This window comes from Hyalella azteca, unplaced genomic scaffold (genome assembly GCF_000764305.2).
Source record: "Hyalella azteca isolate HAZT.00-mixed unplaced genomic scaffold, Hazt_2.0.2 contig11305, whole genome shotgun sequence".
NCBI lineage: Eukaryota > Metazoa > Arthropoda > Malacostraca > Amphipoda > Hyalellidae > Hyalella > Hyalella azteca.
Window position 1 is genome coordinate 220,194 of NW_025941306.1, and position 18,949 is coordinate 239,142.

At 41.0% G+C, this 18,949-nt stretch overlaps 1 protein-coding gene across 3 annotated transcripts in view; it reads left to right on the forward strand.

The window, feature by feature from the left end:
- The window catches only part of LOC108678192 (tyrosine-protein kinase Btk29A), a 160,271-nt gene that overhangs the window by 4,731 nt on the left and 136,591 nt on the right, over positions 1-18,949 (forward strand). Inside the window, exon 1 of one of the 3 annotated variants that reach the window (XM_018166552.2) lies at positions 5,665-8,802. The exons of the other annotated variants lie outside the window; for them this stretch is intronic. Coding sequence (XP_018022041.1) covers positions 5,976-8,802 — 2,827 coding nt within the window. The 5' untranslated portion in view covers positions 5,665-5,975. Of the gene's footprint in view, positions 1-5,664; positions 8,803-18,949 lie in introns of those variants that run through there. 3 annotated transcript variants of the gene reach the window in all.

Below are 18,949 nucleotides of genomic sequence, written 5' to 3' on the forward strand. Positions count from 1 at the left end.
CTAGCTTAAAACGCGTGGTTTTGACTAATTTTAAACGCGTGATATTTACGACACATTATGTGCTGAAAAACTAGCTTAAAACGCGTGGTTTTGACTAATTTTAAACGCGTGATATTTACGACACATTATGTGCTGAAAAACTAGCTTAAAACGCGTGGTTTTGACTAATTTTAAACGCGTGATATTTACGACACATTATGTGCTGAAAAACTAGCTTAAAACGCGTGGTTTTGACTAATTTTAAACGCGTGATATTTACGACACATTATGTGCTGAAAAACTAGCTTAAAACGCGTGGTTTTGACTAATTTTAAACGCGTGATATTTACGACACATTATGTGCTGAAAAACTAGCTTAAAACGCGTGGTTTTGACTAATTTTAAACGCGTGATATTTACGACACATTATGTGCTGAAAAACTAGCTTAAAACGCGTGGTTTTGACTAATTTTAAACGCGTGATATTTACGACACATTATGTGCTGAAAAACTAGCTTAAAACGCGTGGTTTTGACTAATTTTAAACGCGTGATATTTACGACACATTATGTGCTGAAAAACTAGCTTAAAACGCGTGGTTTTGACTAATTTTAAACGCGTGATATTTACGACACATTATGTGCTGAAAAACTAGCTTAAAACGCGTGGTTTTGACTAATTTTAAACGCGTGATATTTACGACACATTATGTGCTGAAAAACTAGCTTAAAACGCGTGGTTTTGACTAATTTTAAACGCGTGATATTTACGACACATTATGTGCTGAAAAACTAGCTTAAAACGCGTGGTTTTGACTAATTTTAAACGCGTGATATTTACGACACATTATGTGCTGAAAAACTAGCTTAAAACGCGTGGTTTTGACTAATTTTAAACGCGTGATATTTACGACACATTATGTGCTGAAAAACTAGCTTAAAACGCGTGGTTTTGACTAATTTTAAACGCGTGATATTTACGACACATTATGTGCTGAAAAACTAGCTTAAAACGCGTGGTTTTGACTAATTTTAAACGCGTGATATTTACGACACATTATGTGCTGAAAAACTAGCTTAAAACGCGTGGTTTTGACTAATTTTAAACGCGTGATATTTACGACACATTATGTGCTGAAAAACTAGCTTAAAACGCGTGGTTTTGACTAATTTTAAACGCGTGATATTTACGACACATTATGTGCTGAAAAACTAGCTTAAAACGCGTGGTTTTGACTAATTTTAAACGCGTGATATTTACGACACATTATGTGCTGAAAAACTAGCTTAAAACGCGTGGTTTTGACTAATTTTAAACGCGTGATATTTACGACACATTATGTGCTGAAAAACTAGCTTAAAACGCGTGGTTTTGACTAATTTTAAACGCGTGATATTTACGACACATTATGTGCTGAAAAACTAGCTTAAAACGCGTGGTTTTGACTAATTTTAAACGCGTGATATTTACGACACATTATGTGCTGAAAAACTAGCTTAAAACGCGTGGTTTTGACTAATTTTAAACGCGTGATATTTACGACACATTATGTGCTGAAAAACTAGCTTAAAACGCGTGGTTTTGACTAATTTTAAACGCGTGATATTTACGACACATTATGTGCTGAAAAACTAGCTTAAAACGCGTGGTTTTGACTAATTTTAAACGCGTGATATTTACGACACATTATGTGCTGAAAAACTAGCTTAAAACGCGTGGTTTTGACTAATTTTAAACGCGTGATATTTACGACACATTATGTGCTGAAAAACTAGCTTAAAACGCGTGGTTTTGACTAATTTTAAACGCGTGATATTTACGACACATTATGTGCTGAAAAACTAGCTTAAAACGCGTGGTTTTGACTAATTTTAAACGCGTGATATTTACGACACATTATGTGCTGAAAAACTAGCTTAAAACGCGTGGTTTTGACTAATTTTAAACGCGTGATATTTACGACACATTATGTGCTGAAAAACTAGCTTAAAACGCGTGGTTTTGACTAATTTTAAACGCGTGATATTTACGACACATTATGTGCTGAAAAACTAGCTTAAAACGCGTGGTTTTGACTAATTTTAAACGCGTGATATTTACGACACATTATGTGCTGAAAAACTAGCTTAAAACGCGTGGTTTTGACTAATTTTAAACGCGTGATATTTACGACACATTATGTGCTGAAAAACTAGCTTAAAACGCGTGGTTTTGACTAATTTTAAACGCGTGATATTTACGACACATTATGTGCTGAAAAACTAGCTTAAAACGCGTGGTTTTGACTAATTTTAAACGCGTGATATTTACGACACATTATGTGCTGAAAAACTAGCTTAAAACGCGTGGTTTTGACTAATTTTAAACGCGTGATATTTACGACACATTATGTGCTGAAAAACTAGCTTAAAACGCGTGGTTTTGACTAATTTTAAACGCGTGATATTTACGACACATTATGTGCTGAAAAACTAGCTTAAAACGCGTGGTTTTGACTAATTTTAAACGCGTGATATTTACGACACATTATGTGCTGAAAAACTAGCTTAAAACGCGTGGTTTTGACTAATTTTAAACGCGTGATATTTACGACACATTATGTGCTGAAAAACTAGCTTAAAACGCGTGGTTTTGACTAATTTTAAACGCGTGATATTTACGACACATTATGTGCTGAAAAACTAGCTTAAAACGCGTGGTTTTGACTAATTTTAAACGCGTGATATTTACGACACATTATGTGCTGAAAAACTAGCTTAAAACGCGTGGTTTTGACTAATTTTAAACGCGTGATATTTACGACACATTATGTGCTGAAAAACTAGCTTAAAACGCGTGGTTTTGACTAATTTTAAACGCGTGATATTTACGACACATTATGTGCTGAAAAACTAGCTTAAAACGCGTGGTTTTGACTAATTTTAAACGCGTGATATTTACGACACATTATGTGCTGAAAAACTAGCTTAAAACGCGTGGTTTTGACTAATTTTAAACGCGTGATATTTACGACACATTATGTGCTGAAAAACTAGCTTAAAACGCGTGGTTTTGACTAATTTTAAACGCGTGATATTTACGACACATTATGTGCTGAAAAACTAGCTTAAAACGCGTGGTTTTGACTAATTTTAAACGCGTGATATTTACGACACATTATGTGCTGAAAAACTAGCTTAAAACGCGTGGTTTTGACTAATTTTAAACGCGTGATATTTACGACACATTATGTGCTGAAAAACTAGCTTAAAACGCGTGGTTTTGACTAATTTTAAACGCGTGATATTTACGACACATTATGTGCTGAAAAACTAGCTTAAAACGCGTGGTTTTGACTAATTTTAAACGCGTGATATTTACGACACATTATGTGCTGAAAAACTAGCTTAAAACGCGTGGTTTTGACTAATTTTAAACGCGTGATATTTACGACACATTATGTGCTGAAAAACTAGCTTAAAACGCGTGGTTTTGACTAATTTTAAACGCGTGATATTTACGACACATTATGTGCTGAAAAACTAGCTTAAAACGCGTGGTTTTGACTAATTTTAAACGCGTGATATTTACGACACATTATGTGCTGAAAAACTAGCTTAAAACGCGTGGTTTTGACTAATTTTAAACGCGTGATATTTACGACATATGATGTGCTGAAAAACTATTATAAAATGCGTGGTATCGACATATTTAAAACGCGCGGTACGTATTTACGACAGATTGTGCGCCGATGCACTAATTAAAAAACGCGCTGTTTTAACGACACATGATGAGCTGATGCACTAATTTGAAGCACGTTGTATTCACGATACATTAGCCACTAGTGACGCGCCGATAATACACTAGTTTACCACGTGCGGTATTTACGATACAATAGTTACTAGTGCCGAGCTGATCCGCTAGTTACGCTATCCTGTCATCAGTTTGGCAGCTTTAAGCGATGTTTAAAGTTGCCTCGTCGCTTGATGCGCGTGCCCTTCTTCCGGTGCTTGATGACGCAACTTCTTGATGATACAACCTCTCGACGGTACAACTTCTCGACGGTACAACCTCTCGACGGTACAACCTCTCGATGGTACAACTTCTCGACGGTACAACCTCTCGACGGTACAACCTCTCGACGGTACAACCTGCCAATGATGCAGCGATACCAGATGCCGCAGCAGTAGCCGCCATGACAAAAACTGTAATAGTACAACAAACCAGCAGCGACAACACTTGCGCGTGACCCCTCTACTGCTTCGAACGACCTCCCTCCCCTCCCTCCCCGTAACGCTAGTGTGGTGATGTGGGGACCCTTAGCTTCACCCTTGTTCTTGCTGTCGTCAGAGCGCCATTCATGAAGATCGTGGATGTATCGTTGCTAGATGAGGTTTTCTATTACAATGTTTTCTATTGCAGAAGAAAGTTTCAGTGTAATAATAGTTGTAAACATCGTGGGGGTTGACTAGTCGGCACCGCGAAGACAGGCTCATAAAGTCTTGGTCGCATTCGGGCAATTGAAAGTATCGGTGAATGAACAAGAACGTCGCCGGAGAGCTCAGCGTTTGATCGCTGCGTATGCAGCGTCGCCATTCGCGCGTCAAGCGTCGTCGTGAGAAGAGCTGTGTAGCTCCGCGCTTATGTCGGACGTCATCAGTGATGCGCGGTGGTGATTTTTTGTGTGAAGTTCATGTTGTGCCTCCATGCGAGTCCTAGGGATATCTGGCGGAACATGTTATGGGAGCTGATAATTCTTTATATCTTCTGAATTTATTGAACCTATGGGTTCTTTAAGTTGTGTAAGGAAGTACACGGAATGTTTTTTTTTTTTATTAACTCGTTCGAACATTACTTTCTGGGCAACCTTGTAACTATTTTCCAGTTGCTGGAACAAATTTTGCTCGAGGTTTAGTGCTGTGTATATTGAGGTGTTTGTAGATTTCTAATGAGATGAAAACTCTCAGTTGAATTTCCCATATAGGTTTGAGGTTATACTGCCTGCCTGTTGAATGTCCAGACGAGTTGAGCAAGTACAGTGTTACACTGCCTACTTCTTGAATGTCCAGACGAGTTGAGCAAGTACAGTGTTACACTGCCTGCCTGTTGAATGTCCTTTTAGACGCAATTTGATGTATGATTTTTTTATTAATTTGGCTACATATAGAATGTAAAGGTGCTAGCGGAAGAGAATATAGTGGATTTACTTCGGAATTGAGCGAACCTCTTGTTCTCGAACATTTTACCTCGCAAGTTGATCGCTTCAGTCGTTTTTTCCGCTGCTGATTCGAAGAGTGTTGACTATTAGTTCAGTTTTTTGCTATTCCTAATGTAATATGCGAACGCTCAACCCGTTTCGGGATAAGAGCTCATGTTCGCGACCAATTAGGAAAAAAAACATTTCATATCGTTAGTTAATGTCTGTTGGATCTTCCTTGATGAGTAGTAATTACTTATAATTAAAACTTAATTATTCTGTTGCGCTGAACTGCCAAGCACCAGCATCGTCTGATGCTATCTGCTTGTGCGCTCATAAGTTCACTTTAAACGGTCACAAGCCTCTAGTATGCCACCTCTAATAACTTTAACTCTTGATTATTGTCGGGTAAATGAAATGGGTAAATGTTGGGTAAGGTTTATTAATTGAGGGCAAATGTCGGAGCTTTTGACGGCGAGTCTTGTTTTTCAGTATATGTAGATGAGCCCAAATATTGTTCATGACGAAGTTCTAAAGCTTAAAATAATGCAAGAACTTGTTAAGCAGTAGCTCATTAAGCTTTCCGTGTCATAGATTGCCGAAATGGTCGAAATTAAGCTACATTGCCGGACGCTAGAGCAGATGCAAGTTACTGGTTACCCCATAAGATTATTTTAGGAAGGAAAAAACCGGCAAGTAAACTAAACGGCTTTTACTAGTTTATTTTGAGGTGTACAAGATGTGACACGCATCACGAAATCACGTGTGCAATCGGAGCTGTGCGTGAAGAATCTCCCTATGACCACTCCCTCAACTCGTCATGCCCATACAGCGTTTAGATCCTTCTTCAATATTTCAGCTCCCTAACTTCCTTTTCTCCCAATCCTCTCCTAGCTATCATGTCTCTCCTTGCCATCCCGTCTCTCGTCGTCTATCTAAAAGACTGAGCGATCCCTATCTTCATTATTACTTGTCGAATCGCGCTCTGCCTCCTACACCTGCCGACCAGCTGCCTTACGTTCACTCGAACACCAGATTGTCACCCGTTCCTCACACAACCTCGGTAAGCTCAGCCGCTAAACCTGCTGCGCCACATCAGCGTAGCTCCGCTGCGAAGGGTAACTGCACTGTGCGAGTTACCAGCAAAAAAAGACGTCCAGCGCCCGCCCGCAGGACTCTCTCGGTCGCAGCCAGAACTTGTCCTGAGAAGTGGGAAGGTTTCGAGGTCCGGGCTGTAGGGGGTGGTGGCCCTAATTACAAACGTTACTCGAATGAAGTCAAGTTTGTTAATGGAAACTTTAACCATAACGTGTGTGTTTCTGAACCCAAAGTTCATTCGAGTTCAGTTTATTGCTCTACCGCAACACCAATAGGTACTGTGAGCGGCGCTGATAAAGTGTTGGGAGAAATTCGGGTCTGTCCAGGATATCAATCTCAAAAAACGACCCTTGTCCATAAACCGAGTGAAAACTATTGTGTTGGTGATCGTGAAATTGACTGGGGTAAACGTTCTTGGCAAGCCAACCAGGAACACTTGAAAAAAGATCGCCGGAATAGCTCAGAAGAGGACACTAGTGGAATTGAATCCAATCAAACTGACCTGTGTTATTCAGATAGATGCTTGAACGCTCCTTATCACGTCGGGGTGACAAGAGTGAACACATCTGTGTACGGTAGCGACTTGAGCGTCGGCGTTGACTCTGTTATTGATTCTGTTTCTTTCAAAAATTCTTCCCTAAGAAGTACGAATAGTGCAAACAAAAAGGCATTTATTCTCAACGGGAACGAATTTGGGAGACGCAAGTCATCTCCTTGTGTCGGTATTTCAGGAAGTGCTCCAAAAGATAATTTGAAAGCCATGATTGGTAGCGGCACTGTGTTTCGCAACACCATCGAGTTAGATCCACGTATTCTGCATCGCAAACATTCAAGTCCAGCGAACATTGGGCTTGCATCTAACACTCGAGCTGCACCCACCAATGGCCCGAACAAACCGACGTTCGTTACGGTCAGTATACGACAGAATAGCTGCGCCACGTCTGGCTCAGAAGCCTTTTTTAATCTTTCCCTGCGACCGTCCGATGCGGGGGGTGACAAGATCACCCTGGTTCCTGCTACTTGTAAAGTTAATCGTTCTGCTTCCTGTGCTGCAACGCTTGCCAGGAAAAATTCACATGGCTACCCTGTAGTGAACGGAAATGTTAAAAACTCTGCTGCTCTTCCATCGGGAAACTGGGTTTCAAACCAGCCTACCGCTTTCCTGACTATTCGTCCATCTAAACCTGGAGATCTCGTTCATGACGGCACATTTCACGATGCGACGAGGCCTTCTCGTGCTTCTAAGCAACCGACTATCAGCCTCACAACGAACCTCTCTACCAACGTTCTCCGGCACCCAAGTGTTACCGCCAAACGTTCGTTAATTGACGATTGGATATCTGATTGCCATGCCCAAAATATTAACTACAATCGCGAAAATCTCCTGGCTTCTGGAATATCAAGCCCTTTAAATCCTGGAGTCTGTGTGCAACTACCATACCAAAATGCTTCCGATGCACCTAACTTATTAGGTGCGACTCTAGTCCGCAGGAAAAGAAGTTCTCGGTCAGCGGTGCAGCGCCATGGCTCCATGAACTATACCGTTGCCGCCTCTGCATGCAAGTCAAATGAGCAATTGCCGGTGCGCGAAGACAGCGCTACTAATCAAGGTGCCGAATTTCATGATGTCATCATGCCTGAAGACCCAAGGAGCTATGTATTCCATTCCAATGAAGATGCTCAATCTCGAGAGGAAGTAAAACGAGTCCATAGGAAAGGAAAGGTTGTAAGATCTAAAAGCACCGTTTATCCCCCCTCGTATTCCTTGAACGACACTCCTGTTTTTGTAACAAGTAACAGCTTTGAAGAGGCTATTAACCCGCTCATTGTAAATGATTCCGTACACGACAATAAAAACTCAATCCGCAGAAGCCTTAACTACGAAGGTCACGTCAGCGCAGCTTTCGATGGTAGCGAAACTGATAACTCTCCTCCTCGTTATACCCACACACCCACTAAGTCTGCGTTCGACCAGAGCCCAGTCCACTCCACTCTTCCAGCTCACCGGCTCCCCGCACATTGGCGCTCATTGGGGTCATTACATATCAACGATAATGACTCGGGCTCTCACCCCAATTTGCTGAAGCCTAACCGACTGCGTAGCCAGTTTTCCTGGCATCCGGAGCGCAATCGCGCTTTCCCTTCCCGACCTCACCGCTCGCAGTCAATGCGATACCCAAGCGATAGCATTGTTCAGTCTGATGACGAGCTTCAATATAGCAACAACCAATTTATTCTTCTATCGCCTCTGGCGTCCTCGGTATCGACCTTTACGCAGGCCAGTGATACTCGTAAACGGGAGCCGCCAGAACTGCCCCCGCGTCCCAAGCATCTCGTGTGTCCTCCTGTCGAAACTTCATGCGACGCCCCCCAGAACTGGAGCGCTTTGTGCCCGAGCTTGTGTCAGTGGGGAGTTGGGAGGCCTTACGTTGGGGCCGAAGACGATCTTGATAACGTGCCTGATATAGACAACAAGAGTGAAGGTCCTACGGGCCTCGGAGGAGCTGTAGCCAGGATCTACAGGGTGGCCATCAAGTCCGCAGTCAACTGTGAGTATCATCAGTAGGTAATCCGCTATTGTCTATTGTATTATATCTGATAATGCAATTTACTAGAAATTTATTACTTTGGAAAAAAATGTCCAGAAGCGTCAATCATTAATGTGTTGCATTGAAAATTAAGCTTTCTAGAAAGAAAATTGTTCTCCGAATATTCGAATTGGATTCTTGTGACACTATAACTATTCCGTTAGGTTGTGTTTCTATGCAAACATTCGAATGTGATCCTTAATGTAACACTATAACTGTAACGTAAGGTTGAGTTTCTATGCTCTATAGTGCATGCTAGTGAGGCACACGCAGCACCTACTTCTGCCGGCAGTTTGTCCGTGTCTCAGCGTCGCGGGATGCGCCTCGCCATGGTCTCGGACGGTTTTTGACATTTTTTGTACCAAATTTCTGCGTCGTGAATTTTCGTTTTGTTTCAGTGTCATTTAGTTGCGTAAATTAACTTAAGTCGGACTTCGTCGTGGTGTACGTTCATTTACTGATTCCTGCTTTCTTCATGTAGTTGTATTTCAAGTTTTCTATGCTCCTTACGTTATTGTTATTAGGAGTTCGTTCGAATGGAATGTATGCACTGCAATACCTCCTTTTTCTATTTTCTTAGATTGTAACACGAGTGAAGATTTATTCAGGTGGGTTTCTAAACAATTTCCGTGATACTATTTCTTTGTTCGAATTTTGTTTCATTTTTGATTCTGTTCATCTTCACCCCATAAATCCCAACTGCAGGAAAATGTGTTCTATTATGCACAAACCTCCGCTCCTCTAAGTCGAGTTTAGCCAGAGATCGTATTCTGACGTTCATAAGTCTTAGCTAGAATCCTTCTGAAATAAATCGTTGTTACGAATTTACCTTTTAAAAGCTAACATAGCTCCATTCTTCTTGCCGACTTTTCCTAACTGCTGAATACATTTCCCCGAAATGAAAAGTTTCTTAGTTACCTGCCTGTCTGATAACCGGTCGCGTCTGAGCTCATAATTACACTGCTTCTAAGCGGTTATTCCTCATATTCACGGGATGTGCGGCGAGCCAAATAGACGATAACGGCCATATAAGGAAGCCTCAAACGGTGCCGAGTGTTCCGGTGAGGATCGCGTGTTTTAATAAAGGCACCGCGCTAGCTTGCGGCGCTATGCTTGCCACTTCACGTCTCCGCTTTTTGTAACCAAGCTCGTCGGAAGCGCTAACGAAGATATTCATTGAGATTATTTGGACACGAACATATCAAGTAGCGGAGCGCGTGATTCTCAAATCTTTATGTTTTAAGCTTAAACTCCTATGTCATGTTTCTCAAGTCATTTACTGTTCTATTTCTCATTGAGCAGTTGTATGTATGAAGAAATTTTTGTCATGTGTTGGAATTATTTGTTTAATCGCATTCGAAATTCTTAACCATTTTGTGTCAAGTATTGCCATAACTTCACAACAGCCTACCCTATGATGTTTTGAGGCGACTGGCAACAGCCTATGATGTTTTCTGGTGACTGGGAACAGCATGTGATGAGACGAGCGGCTGTTAAGTTTAGGCCACAATACAGATGAAGATCTGAGGTGTTCACGAGCTGTTTTGTCTGACGTGCCACCGTTTGTCTGAACTCCCGGCGCTCTTGATTATTAATGCTTGACTGTTATGCGCCGCTGTCATATTGTTCTTCGCTGGCGTGGCCGATCCATTTCATGACTCAGGCATCTGTTTTACAGTCAATACAGATCTTGATCGATCGAAGAGAGCAATGTCCAATTATTCGGCTCTGACTAGCCAGAACTTGCATGAAGACCGATTCTGTGAAAATTGCTGCAGCTGCCCCACCCGTTCACTTTCATCAGTGGTGGCTAGGCCCATGCTAGACGCTTCGTACCAAAATTGCTAATCAGCTCTCGATTTCATTTGACAGTAAATCAACTTAAAAATCTCGGAAGCTCAAATTTTCGGTGACCTGTTTGGACTTGCTGGTAATCGCCTCTTAGTCTTGTTTTGTTCTTTACTCGTTTAACTTCACTTCGAACCTAAGTTTTCTGGTTTGTGTTTTCCTATTGGCATTTATTATTTTCTCTTCCTGCTTGATGGGTTATTTTTTATGTATGGATACTCATACATTTATATAGATCTTAGCAGCCTTCATATTTTTTTGCCGTTTTTTATTGAAAAAAAAAATATATTTCTGTGTCGTTAGAGATAGCGCTAGCATGCCCGATGCTATTCTGTGTGCTGAGTTCATTCTTTAGATTTGCTTGCCGACATGTAAATATTCTTTCCTCGTCATTGTGAAATGTCTCAGTTGAGAGTTATTAATCCCAACGTTCTGTAATACTCAACGCCTTGATGAATCGGTGTCAACGTTACTGTACTAACTCGGTTCAAATTTAAACCATGACATCCATATTTCCAGCAGCTTTCTGCATGTTGTCAACAAGCCTCCTTAACAATATCACTACGCAATTAACTTATAAAACGCGCAGTCTCAGAAGGCAATCGTTTTTCCTGAAGGGCTTCACGCATCATGATAGGAGACGAGCGCAGTTCATTAACAATGCACAATGGGCGGAAGTGAACGTATATTCCATTGAAGCCCTCATTGGATTCGCCTCGAAAACTATTGCAAAGAACATCTCTACGTGATTGAGGCGTGGCAGGTCAAGGCTGTGCTAATATGAGCTTGCCTGCTCAACAATCACAGGGATACACAAGCCGTTTTTTTCTGTAATTAATCAAGTACTGCAAAACACAGCCTATTAAACGCTAAAAAACACAGCGCCTCTAACACTGGGTCTTATGCTGATCCTTTTGTTTCCTCGTCCTGAGGTTGAAAACCGAACGAATTTTAATTTTTTTAGCAATGATCGGATCTGGATATTCTCATTCTCTCATGTATTTGGACCTGGATAGTTTCGAGTTATTAATTTCTTGTGATTATTTATTTCGAATCGCTCTCTAGAGGAATGAACTGTGACTTTACTAGTACGAGAAACGATTATCTCTTGTAGAAAATGCGCTCTCTGTCACTCACTGCAGTGAGTACTGAGTTATATTTTTTTGTATATTAGCACTGTTCGCGTCTGCGTTTCTGTATGTTAGCACAATTCGACTATTGCTATTGGCAATGTCTAGCTCTGCCTCGGGCTAATTAGGATCTACGGGCGCTGTCATACCCGCGGCGCCGTGTACTTGGAAAGAAATAATAGCCGCAGGCTTTGCCTTGCCAGCTGGTCCGCTCGGCTGGGGCGGCCTCGTATGGGAAATGAACGTGTCTAAGTAATGCTTCCCAAACTGTAGGCAATAAATCTGTTGACGTATTTAATACATTCTTCGTGGTGATGGAGTGTTGACAGCAGTTTTACACTTGGATAGGTACGTGTTCATTAATGTTAACATTTGTGACAGGGGCTCGGGTGGCTTATTGCGGCTTCTCAATTCGGGAAGCAGAGTTAACAACTTCTAAACGACGGTGTAGTTTTATCTAGCTATTGCTGACGTGCCTGCATAATGAATAAAATTTCTCGTAAGAAATAATACACCAGTTATTCCTATGAATATTTTTTTCAATCACTGTTGTTTCTACCGCGCTCCCGTTCAGATGACCATGGAAAATATTTAAGTTCCATCCCATCGCGCTGATTGGAGCTTCAGTACAAGCGGGATTAATTTGTTATGGGATAATTTTTTGAGTTTTTCTATGCATCTTATAATATTTGATGAACTCCTTTATTCTCTATAAGATTATATCGGGATTTAGGCATCCAAATTGGTTTAGTGGATCTAATGACATAAGAGAGGTGTTAGAGGAGGTTTGTACATCACTGAGACCAGTTGCAGAGAGTATCCGTGCTATGTGAAAATGTATTTCCAAATGTATTTCAGTAATTTCACATAACACGATAATATCACTGTACCTAACAGTCTAGAATTCTAGATTCTGGTATATGACACAAGAGCTCTATGACTTTCCTAATTGAAAGTGATGGTCACTTGCCTCAACCCGAGTTGAATGCCATCATTTTTCTCCCACGATTTGTATGACAATGATGGGTCCAATGGTGAGGCGCCATTAATAAATGGTAAATAAAAGCATCAAAATGGTGTATAATACGCGTTATTCATTCGCTTCACTACCTTACGACACGTCATATTTTTGGAGATGATGCTTTGCTTCACTATTTTACGACGCATACGGTTAATGATGCTCCGGTGCATTAATTTACAACAAGTGAGATTTACGAACGTCATTAGATATAATTTATTTCATTGGGAATCAAACAAATATTATTAAGAAGCCAGATTGAATTCAAGGGGGGAGGAGATTTTATGTTCGACTAAAAACGAAATCGTCTTGTCATTTCTTGCCGCAGCAATCGTGTTGTTATTATTGGTTGATGCAGCAATCGTGTTGTTATTGTTGGTTGATGCATCAATCGTGTCGTTATTGTCGCTTGATGCAGCAATCTTGTTGTTATTGTTGTTTGATGCAGCAATCTTGTTGATATTGCTGTTTGATGCAGGGATATTGTTATTGTCGGTTGATACCGAAATCTCGTCGTTATTGTTGGTAGACGCCGCAACCTTACCCGCTAATCTCGATATGGTTGCTGATCTGGGGCGCAGGACCTCGGAAGTAACTCTGGCATCAGCCAGTTATCATTCGATTCTAATAATTTACTGCCAGAAAAATCAATTAGCGACCGACGCCGCAGATTTAAGCATACCAGACAAAGCAGCGTCATGTATCTTTACCGTGCAGATGTTGCCGGCTTTTTAGCGCATTTTCTCATTTATGGAAAAAATGTACTATTGTGCTCGCCATGTCCGTCTGTCTGTCTGTCCAGTGTCCGTCTGTCCGCCCGTCCGTCCGTGACCTCAAGTTTTCGTCGACGAGAAAATGCGCTCTCTGTCACTCACTGCAGTGAGTACTGAGTTATATTTTTTAATTGTACTTCTTACACAGCTCTATTCATCTTTTCTCGTTAATTGTTCTTCTTACAGTTACACAGCTCTATTCTTAGTGGGCTCTCCAGACGATGTTGATAATTGTTACAACAAGTTCTATTGAACGCATTGTGTACAGAATATTGCAATTGAGCTGATTCCTTGAGCTTAATTAAGAACTCAGAGGCAAAGCGTCTTATTTAAGACGGCGTATCGGCGACTGGGTAATGACCCATGGCCGGCCGACCTTGATGTAGTTGTATTTCAAGTTTTCTATGCTCCTTACGTTATTGTTATTAGGAGTTCGTTCGAATGGAATGTATGCACTGCAATACCTCCTTTTTCTATTTTCTTAGATTGTAACACGAGTGAAGATTTATTCAGGTGGGTTTCTAAACAATTTCCGTGATACTATTTCTTTGTTCGAATTTTGTTTCATTTTTGATTCTGTTCATCTTCACCCCATAAATCCCAACTGCAGGAAAATGTGTTCTATTATGCACAAACCTCCGCTCCTCTAAGTCGAGTTTAGCCAGAGATCGTATTCTGACGTTCATAAGTCTTAGCTAGAATCCTTCTGAAATAAATCGTTGTTACGAATTTACCTTTTAAAAGCTAACATAGCTCCATTCTTCTTGCCGACTTTTCCTAACTGCTGAATACATTTCCCCGAAATGAAAAGTTTCTTAGTTACCTGCCTGTCTGATAACCGGTCGCGTCTGAGCTCATAATTACACTGCTTCTAAGCGGTTATTCCTCATATTCACGGGATGTGCGGCGAGCCAAATAGACGATAACGGCCATATAAGGAAGCCTCAAACGGTGCCGAGTGTTCCGGTGAGGATCGCGTGTTTTAATAAAGGCACCGCGCTAGCTTGCGGCGCTATGCTTGCCACTTCACGTCTCCGCTTTTTGTAACCAAGCTCGTCGGAAGCGCTAACGAAGATATTCATTGAGATTATTTGGACACGAACATATCAAGTAGCGGAGCGCGTGATTCTCAAATCTTTATGTTTTAAGCTTAAACTCCTATGTCATGTTTCTCAAGTCATTTACTGTTCTATTTCTCATTGAGCAGTTGTATGTATGAAGAAATTTTTGTCATGTGTTGGAATTATTTGTTTAATCGCATTCGAAATTCTTAACCATTTTGTGTCAAGTATTGCCATAACTTCACAACAGCCTACCCTATGATGTTTTGAGGCGACTGGCAACAGCCTATGATGTTTTCTGGTGACTGGGAACAGCATGTGATGAGACGAGCGGCTGTTAAGTTTAGGCCACAATACAGATGAAGATCTGAGGTGTTCACGAGCTGTTTTGTCTGACGTGCCACCGTTTGTCTGAACTCCCGGCGCTCTTGATTATTAATGCTTGACTGTTATGCGCCGCTGTCATATTGTTCTTCGCTGGCGTGGCCGATCCATTTCATGACTCAGGCATCTGTTTTACAGTCAATACAGATCTTGATCGATCGAAGAGAGCAATGTCCAATTATTCGGCTCTGACTAGCCAGAACTTGCATGAAGACCGATTCTGTGAAAATTGCTGCAGCTGCCCCACCCGTTCACTTTCATCAGTGGTGGCTAGGCCCATGCTAGACGCTTCGTACCAAAATTGCTAATCAGCTCTCGATTTCATTTGACAGTAAATCAACTTAAAAATCTCGGAAGCTCAAATTTTCGGTGACCTGTTTGGACTTGCTGGTAATCGCCTCTTAGTCTTGTTTTGTTCTTTACTCGTTTAACTTCACTTCGAACCTAAGTTTTCTGGTTTGTGTTTTCCTATTGGCATTTATTATTTTCTCTTCCTGCTTGATGGGTTATTTTTTATGTATGGATACTCATACATTTATATAGATCTTAGCAGCCTTCATACTTTTTTGCGGTTTTTATTGAAAAAAAATTTACTTTTGTGTCGTTACAGACAGCGCTCGCATGCCTGAAGCTATTCTGTGTGCTGAGTTCATTCTTTAGATTTGCTTGCCGACATGTAAATATTCTTTCCTCGTCATTGTGAAATGTCTCAGTTGAGAGTTATTAATCCCAACGTTCTGTAATACTCAACGCCTTGATGAATCGGTGTCAACGTTACTGTACTAACTCGGTTCAAATTTAAACCATGACATCCATATTTCCAGCAGCTTTCTGCATGTTGTCAACAAGCCTCCTTAACAATATCACTACGCAATTAACTTATAAAACGCGCAGTCTCAGAAGGCAATCGTTTTTCCTGAAGGGCTTCACGCATCATGATAGGAGACGAGCGCAGTTCATTAACAATGCACAATGGGCGGAAGTGAACGTATATTCCATTGAAGCCCTCATTGGATTCGCCTCGAAAACGATTGCAAAGAACATCTCTGCGTGATTGAGGCGTGGCAGGTCAAGGCTGTGCTAATATGAGCTTGCCTGCTCAACAATCACAGGGATACACAAGCCGTTTTTTTCTGTAATTAATCAAGTACTGCAAAACACAGCCTATTAAACGCTAAAAAACACAGCGCCTCTAACACTGGGTCTTATGCTGATCCTTTTGTTTCCTCGTCCTGAGGTTGAAAACCGAACGAATTTTAATTTTTTTAGCAATGATCGGATCTGGATATTCTCATTCTCTCATGTATTTGGATCTGGATATATTATCATTCTCTGATGTATTTGGACCTGGATAGTTTCAAGTTATTAATTTCTTGTGATTGTATAGAATCGCTCTCTAGAGGAATGAACTGTGACTTTTCTAGTACGAGAAACGATTATATCTCTTGTATCACATTGAAGCTATTACTTTTTCTGAATATCATGTGGTAAAAAGCTATAATAGATGTGCTCTGTAGACCCTAATGCTCGTGCGCCAGCGCACACTGGCCTCCATGTCCACGGCAAGGTCACTAGGAAAGGTTCAGAAATGATTGTTACATTTTGCTTCCTCACAACGCTGCCCCGCACTTCATTCATTTCCGTTTCGTCCAATAATATCAGTAACTTCGTTAACGCTTTTACTTCGTCGTTACAATTTAAAGCTGACCTCGGCATTACTAAAATTTAGTGCACAGCTAGTGCATACGTCAATTAGGAAACGTGGCAAGCCTAATTAGCTTCAATGGTTTAGTGCTTCTCCGCTGCTCGTTGATCTTGAATCGTTGTCGCAATGTTGTGGCAGTGTGGCGGGTAGCCATAGCCATTCCTGCAATGGTGTTAACTTCTCAAGACTCCGTGATATGTTATTTTTATTAAATTCGTGCTTTGCTTCTACTGTATTCTGTTGTTTATTTAAATTATGTACAACGGCCATGCAAAGAATATGCGCGGTACGTGTGTTAGATCATAATCACAAGTAAGTTATCTGAAAATATATCGACCGATTGCATTTATATTATTTAAATTCAACTGTGTTTGTAAAAAAATCGTGCAGCATGACTTGAGAGGAGCCTTTTTAGTACGAGCTTAGCCGTTCATCATTGTTGAGAAACGTGCAGTATCAGTACGTTCGAGTCGTGTTTTCATATTTAATTCGAGACAAATATCACGTCATTCTCATATCCTGAATTGACAGCTGATCACTGCACTGCACACACGCGCGACTTGTTAGTTACAAGCAGCGCCAAGCGGACCGGGGGCGCGGCAAGCGCTAGCCCAACACAAGGCCTCGATCATACGCGCCGCAATAATAGTTCGCTTCTCGACGCTTGCTCACCACCGCGACCCTAGCGATCAGGAAGTGAACAGCCCTGCTAGGTCGCTCGTTTCCACTGCCAAGTAAAAAACGACATCCTTTAAATGGTTTCTGCGATCCGTTCTGGAAGGCTTCCCTGTACGAGCACGTCGACTCGGGGCCAAGTTAATGGATACCTATGTGTTGCTCGTGTATATGCAGGAGCTCCTGCTTTGAAACGCTTAGCAAGCAACATTTGCATGTGTCATCTGAGAACTGGAATCTTATGCACTTGAACTGTGAAAGGTTAATCACTTTCGCATTTTTATGTTACAATTTAAGATAGTTTGAATTCATCCTGGTACTTGACTGGGTAGAATGATCATCAAAAATTCTAAATTTCTGAATCGAGTCGTACGAGGAACTATAGCTACATTCCTCATTTAGATGTGAAACGTTATTCGTTAATTATTTTTTGCACTCGGGTATCAATAATCGTTTATGATGGGAGTTCCCTTGTTTTGGTTTACTGGCAATTTCACTTTTTGACTCCGTGTTTGAAGCTGGACGAGCCTTTCAAGCGGGGTGCGTGATAGGCCTTCCGTGTATTATAGGCTGACAAAATGAACATTGCCTCATAAAGGTCCAGATCGTGTCTTCTGCTGCTGTCGTAACTTACCTAACGACCTCTCCCTGCTATGATTTTTTCCCTGTTCTTCGATGACGCACGCCATTACGTAAAGATGGCAAATTTTGCGTCGTCATTTATTGAATTTGGTTTTGTGTTGTGAACAGTAATGTAGCTTGGCACAATGCACTTCGATATAGAGACAAGCATAAAGTTTTTGGTTTAAATTTAATGATTAACCATTTAATGTTTGGTTGCAAACCATTCTTTCAATAACAAGGTACTGAGAAGCTCTCCTTACGAGAGCTCTGTTCTCTCAAATTACCTACTTCTTTTACCAATTCACTTTCAAGTTTCGCCTGCGAGCTTCTTGCCATGCAGCGACGCTGTTCTTGTAGGGAGATTGTTGGTGCTCCTGATGTCGCTCTCAGTATGATAGTCTAATAGTCTTCCCGTGTCTTGATTGCTCTAATGAGTTGCCGGAGAAGATTTCTTCCTCATACGCTTGCCATTTAGCCGACTACTGCTTTCCCTAATTCAAGTCGATTTGTTTCTTCAATTGCGATTTCCCTTAATTACCTATGCATTTTTCTCCATCATTTAATTTCGTTGTGGATTCGTTTGTTTAGATATTGTATAGCTGCTAGAATAAGTACTTGTGAACGTTCTGTATTGTAGTTCTTGTTAAGTTCAGTATTTGACTGTTAGTCGTGAGTTTGATTAGGTTAGACTTTTCTGACGCTTTCGTTTGACTATGCCTGATATGTTACTTTTTCTCGAAACGCCTTCTTGAATCAGTGCATGTTTTTGCTGAAAGTACCCGATAAATTTCTTTATGTTGTAATTATTACGTTATTTTATTCGATTACAAAATGCCGAGGCGCAAGCAGTGTGATCCTGTTCTCCTTATCGCGCACGGTAGGTAAGTGGA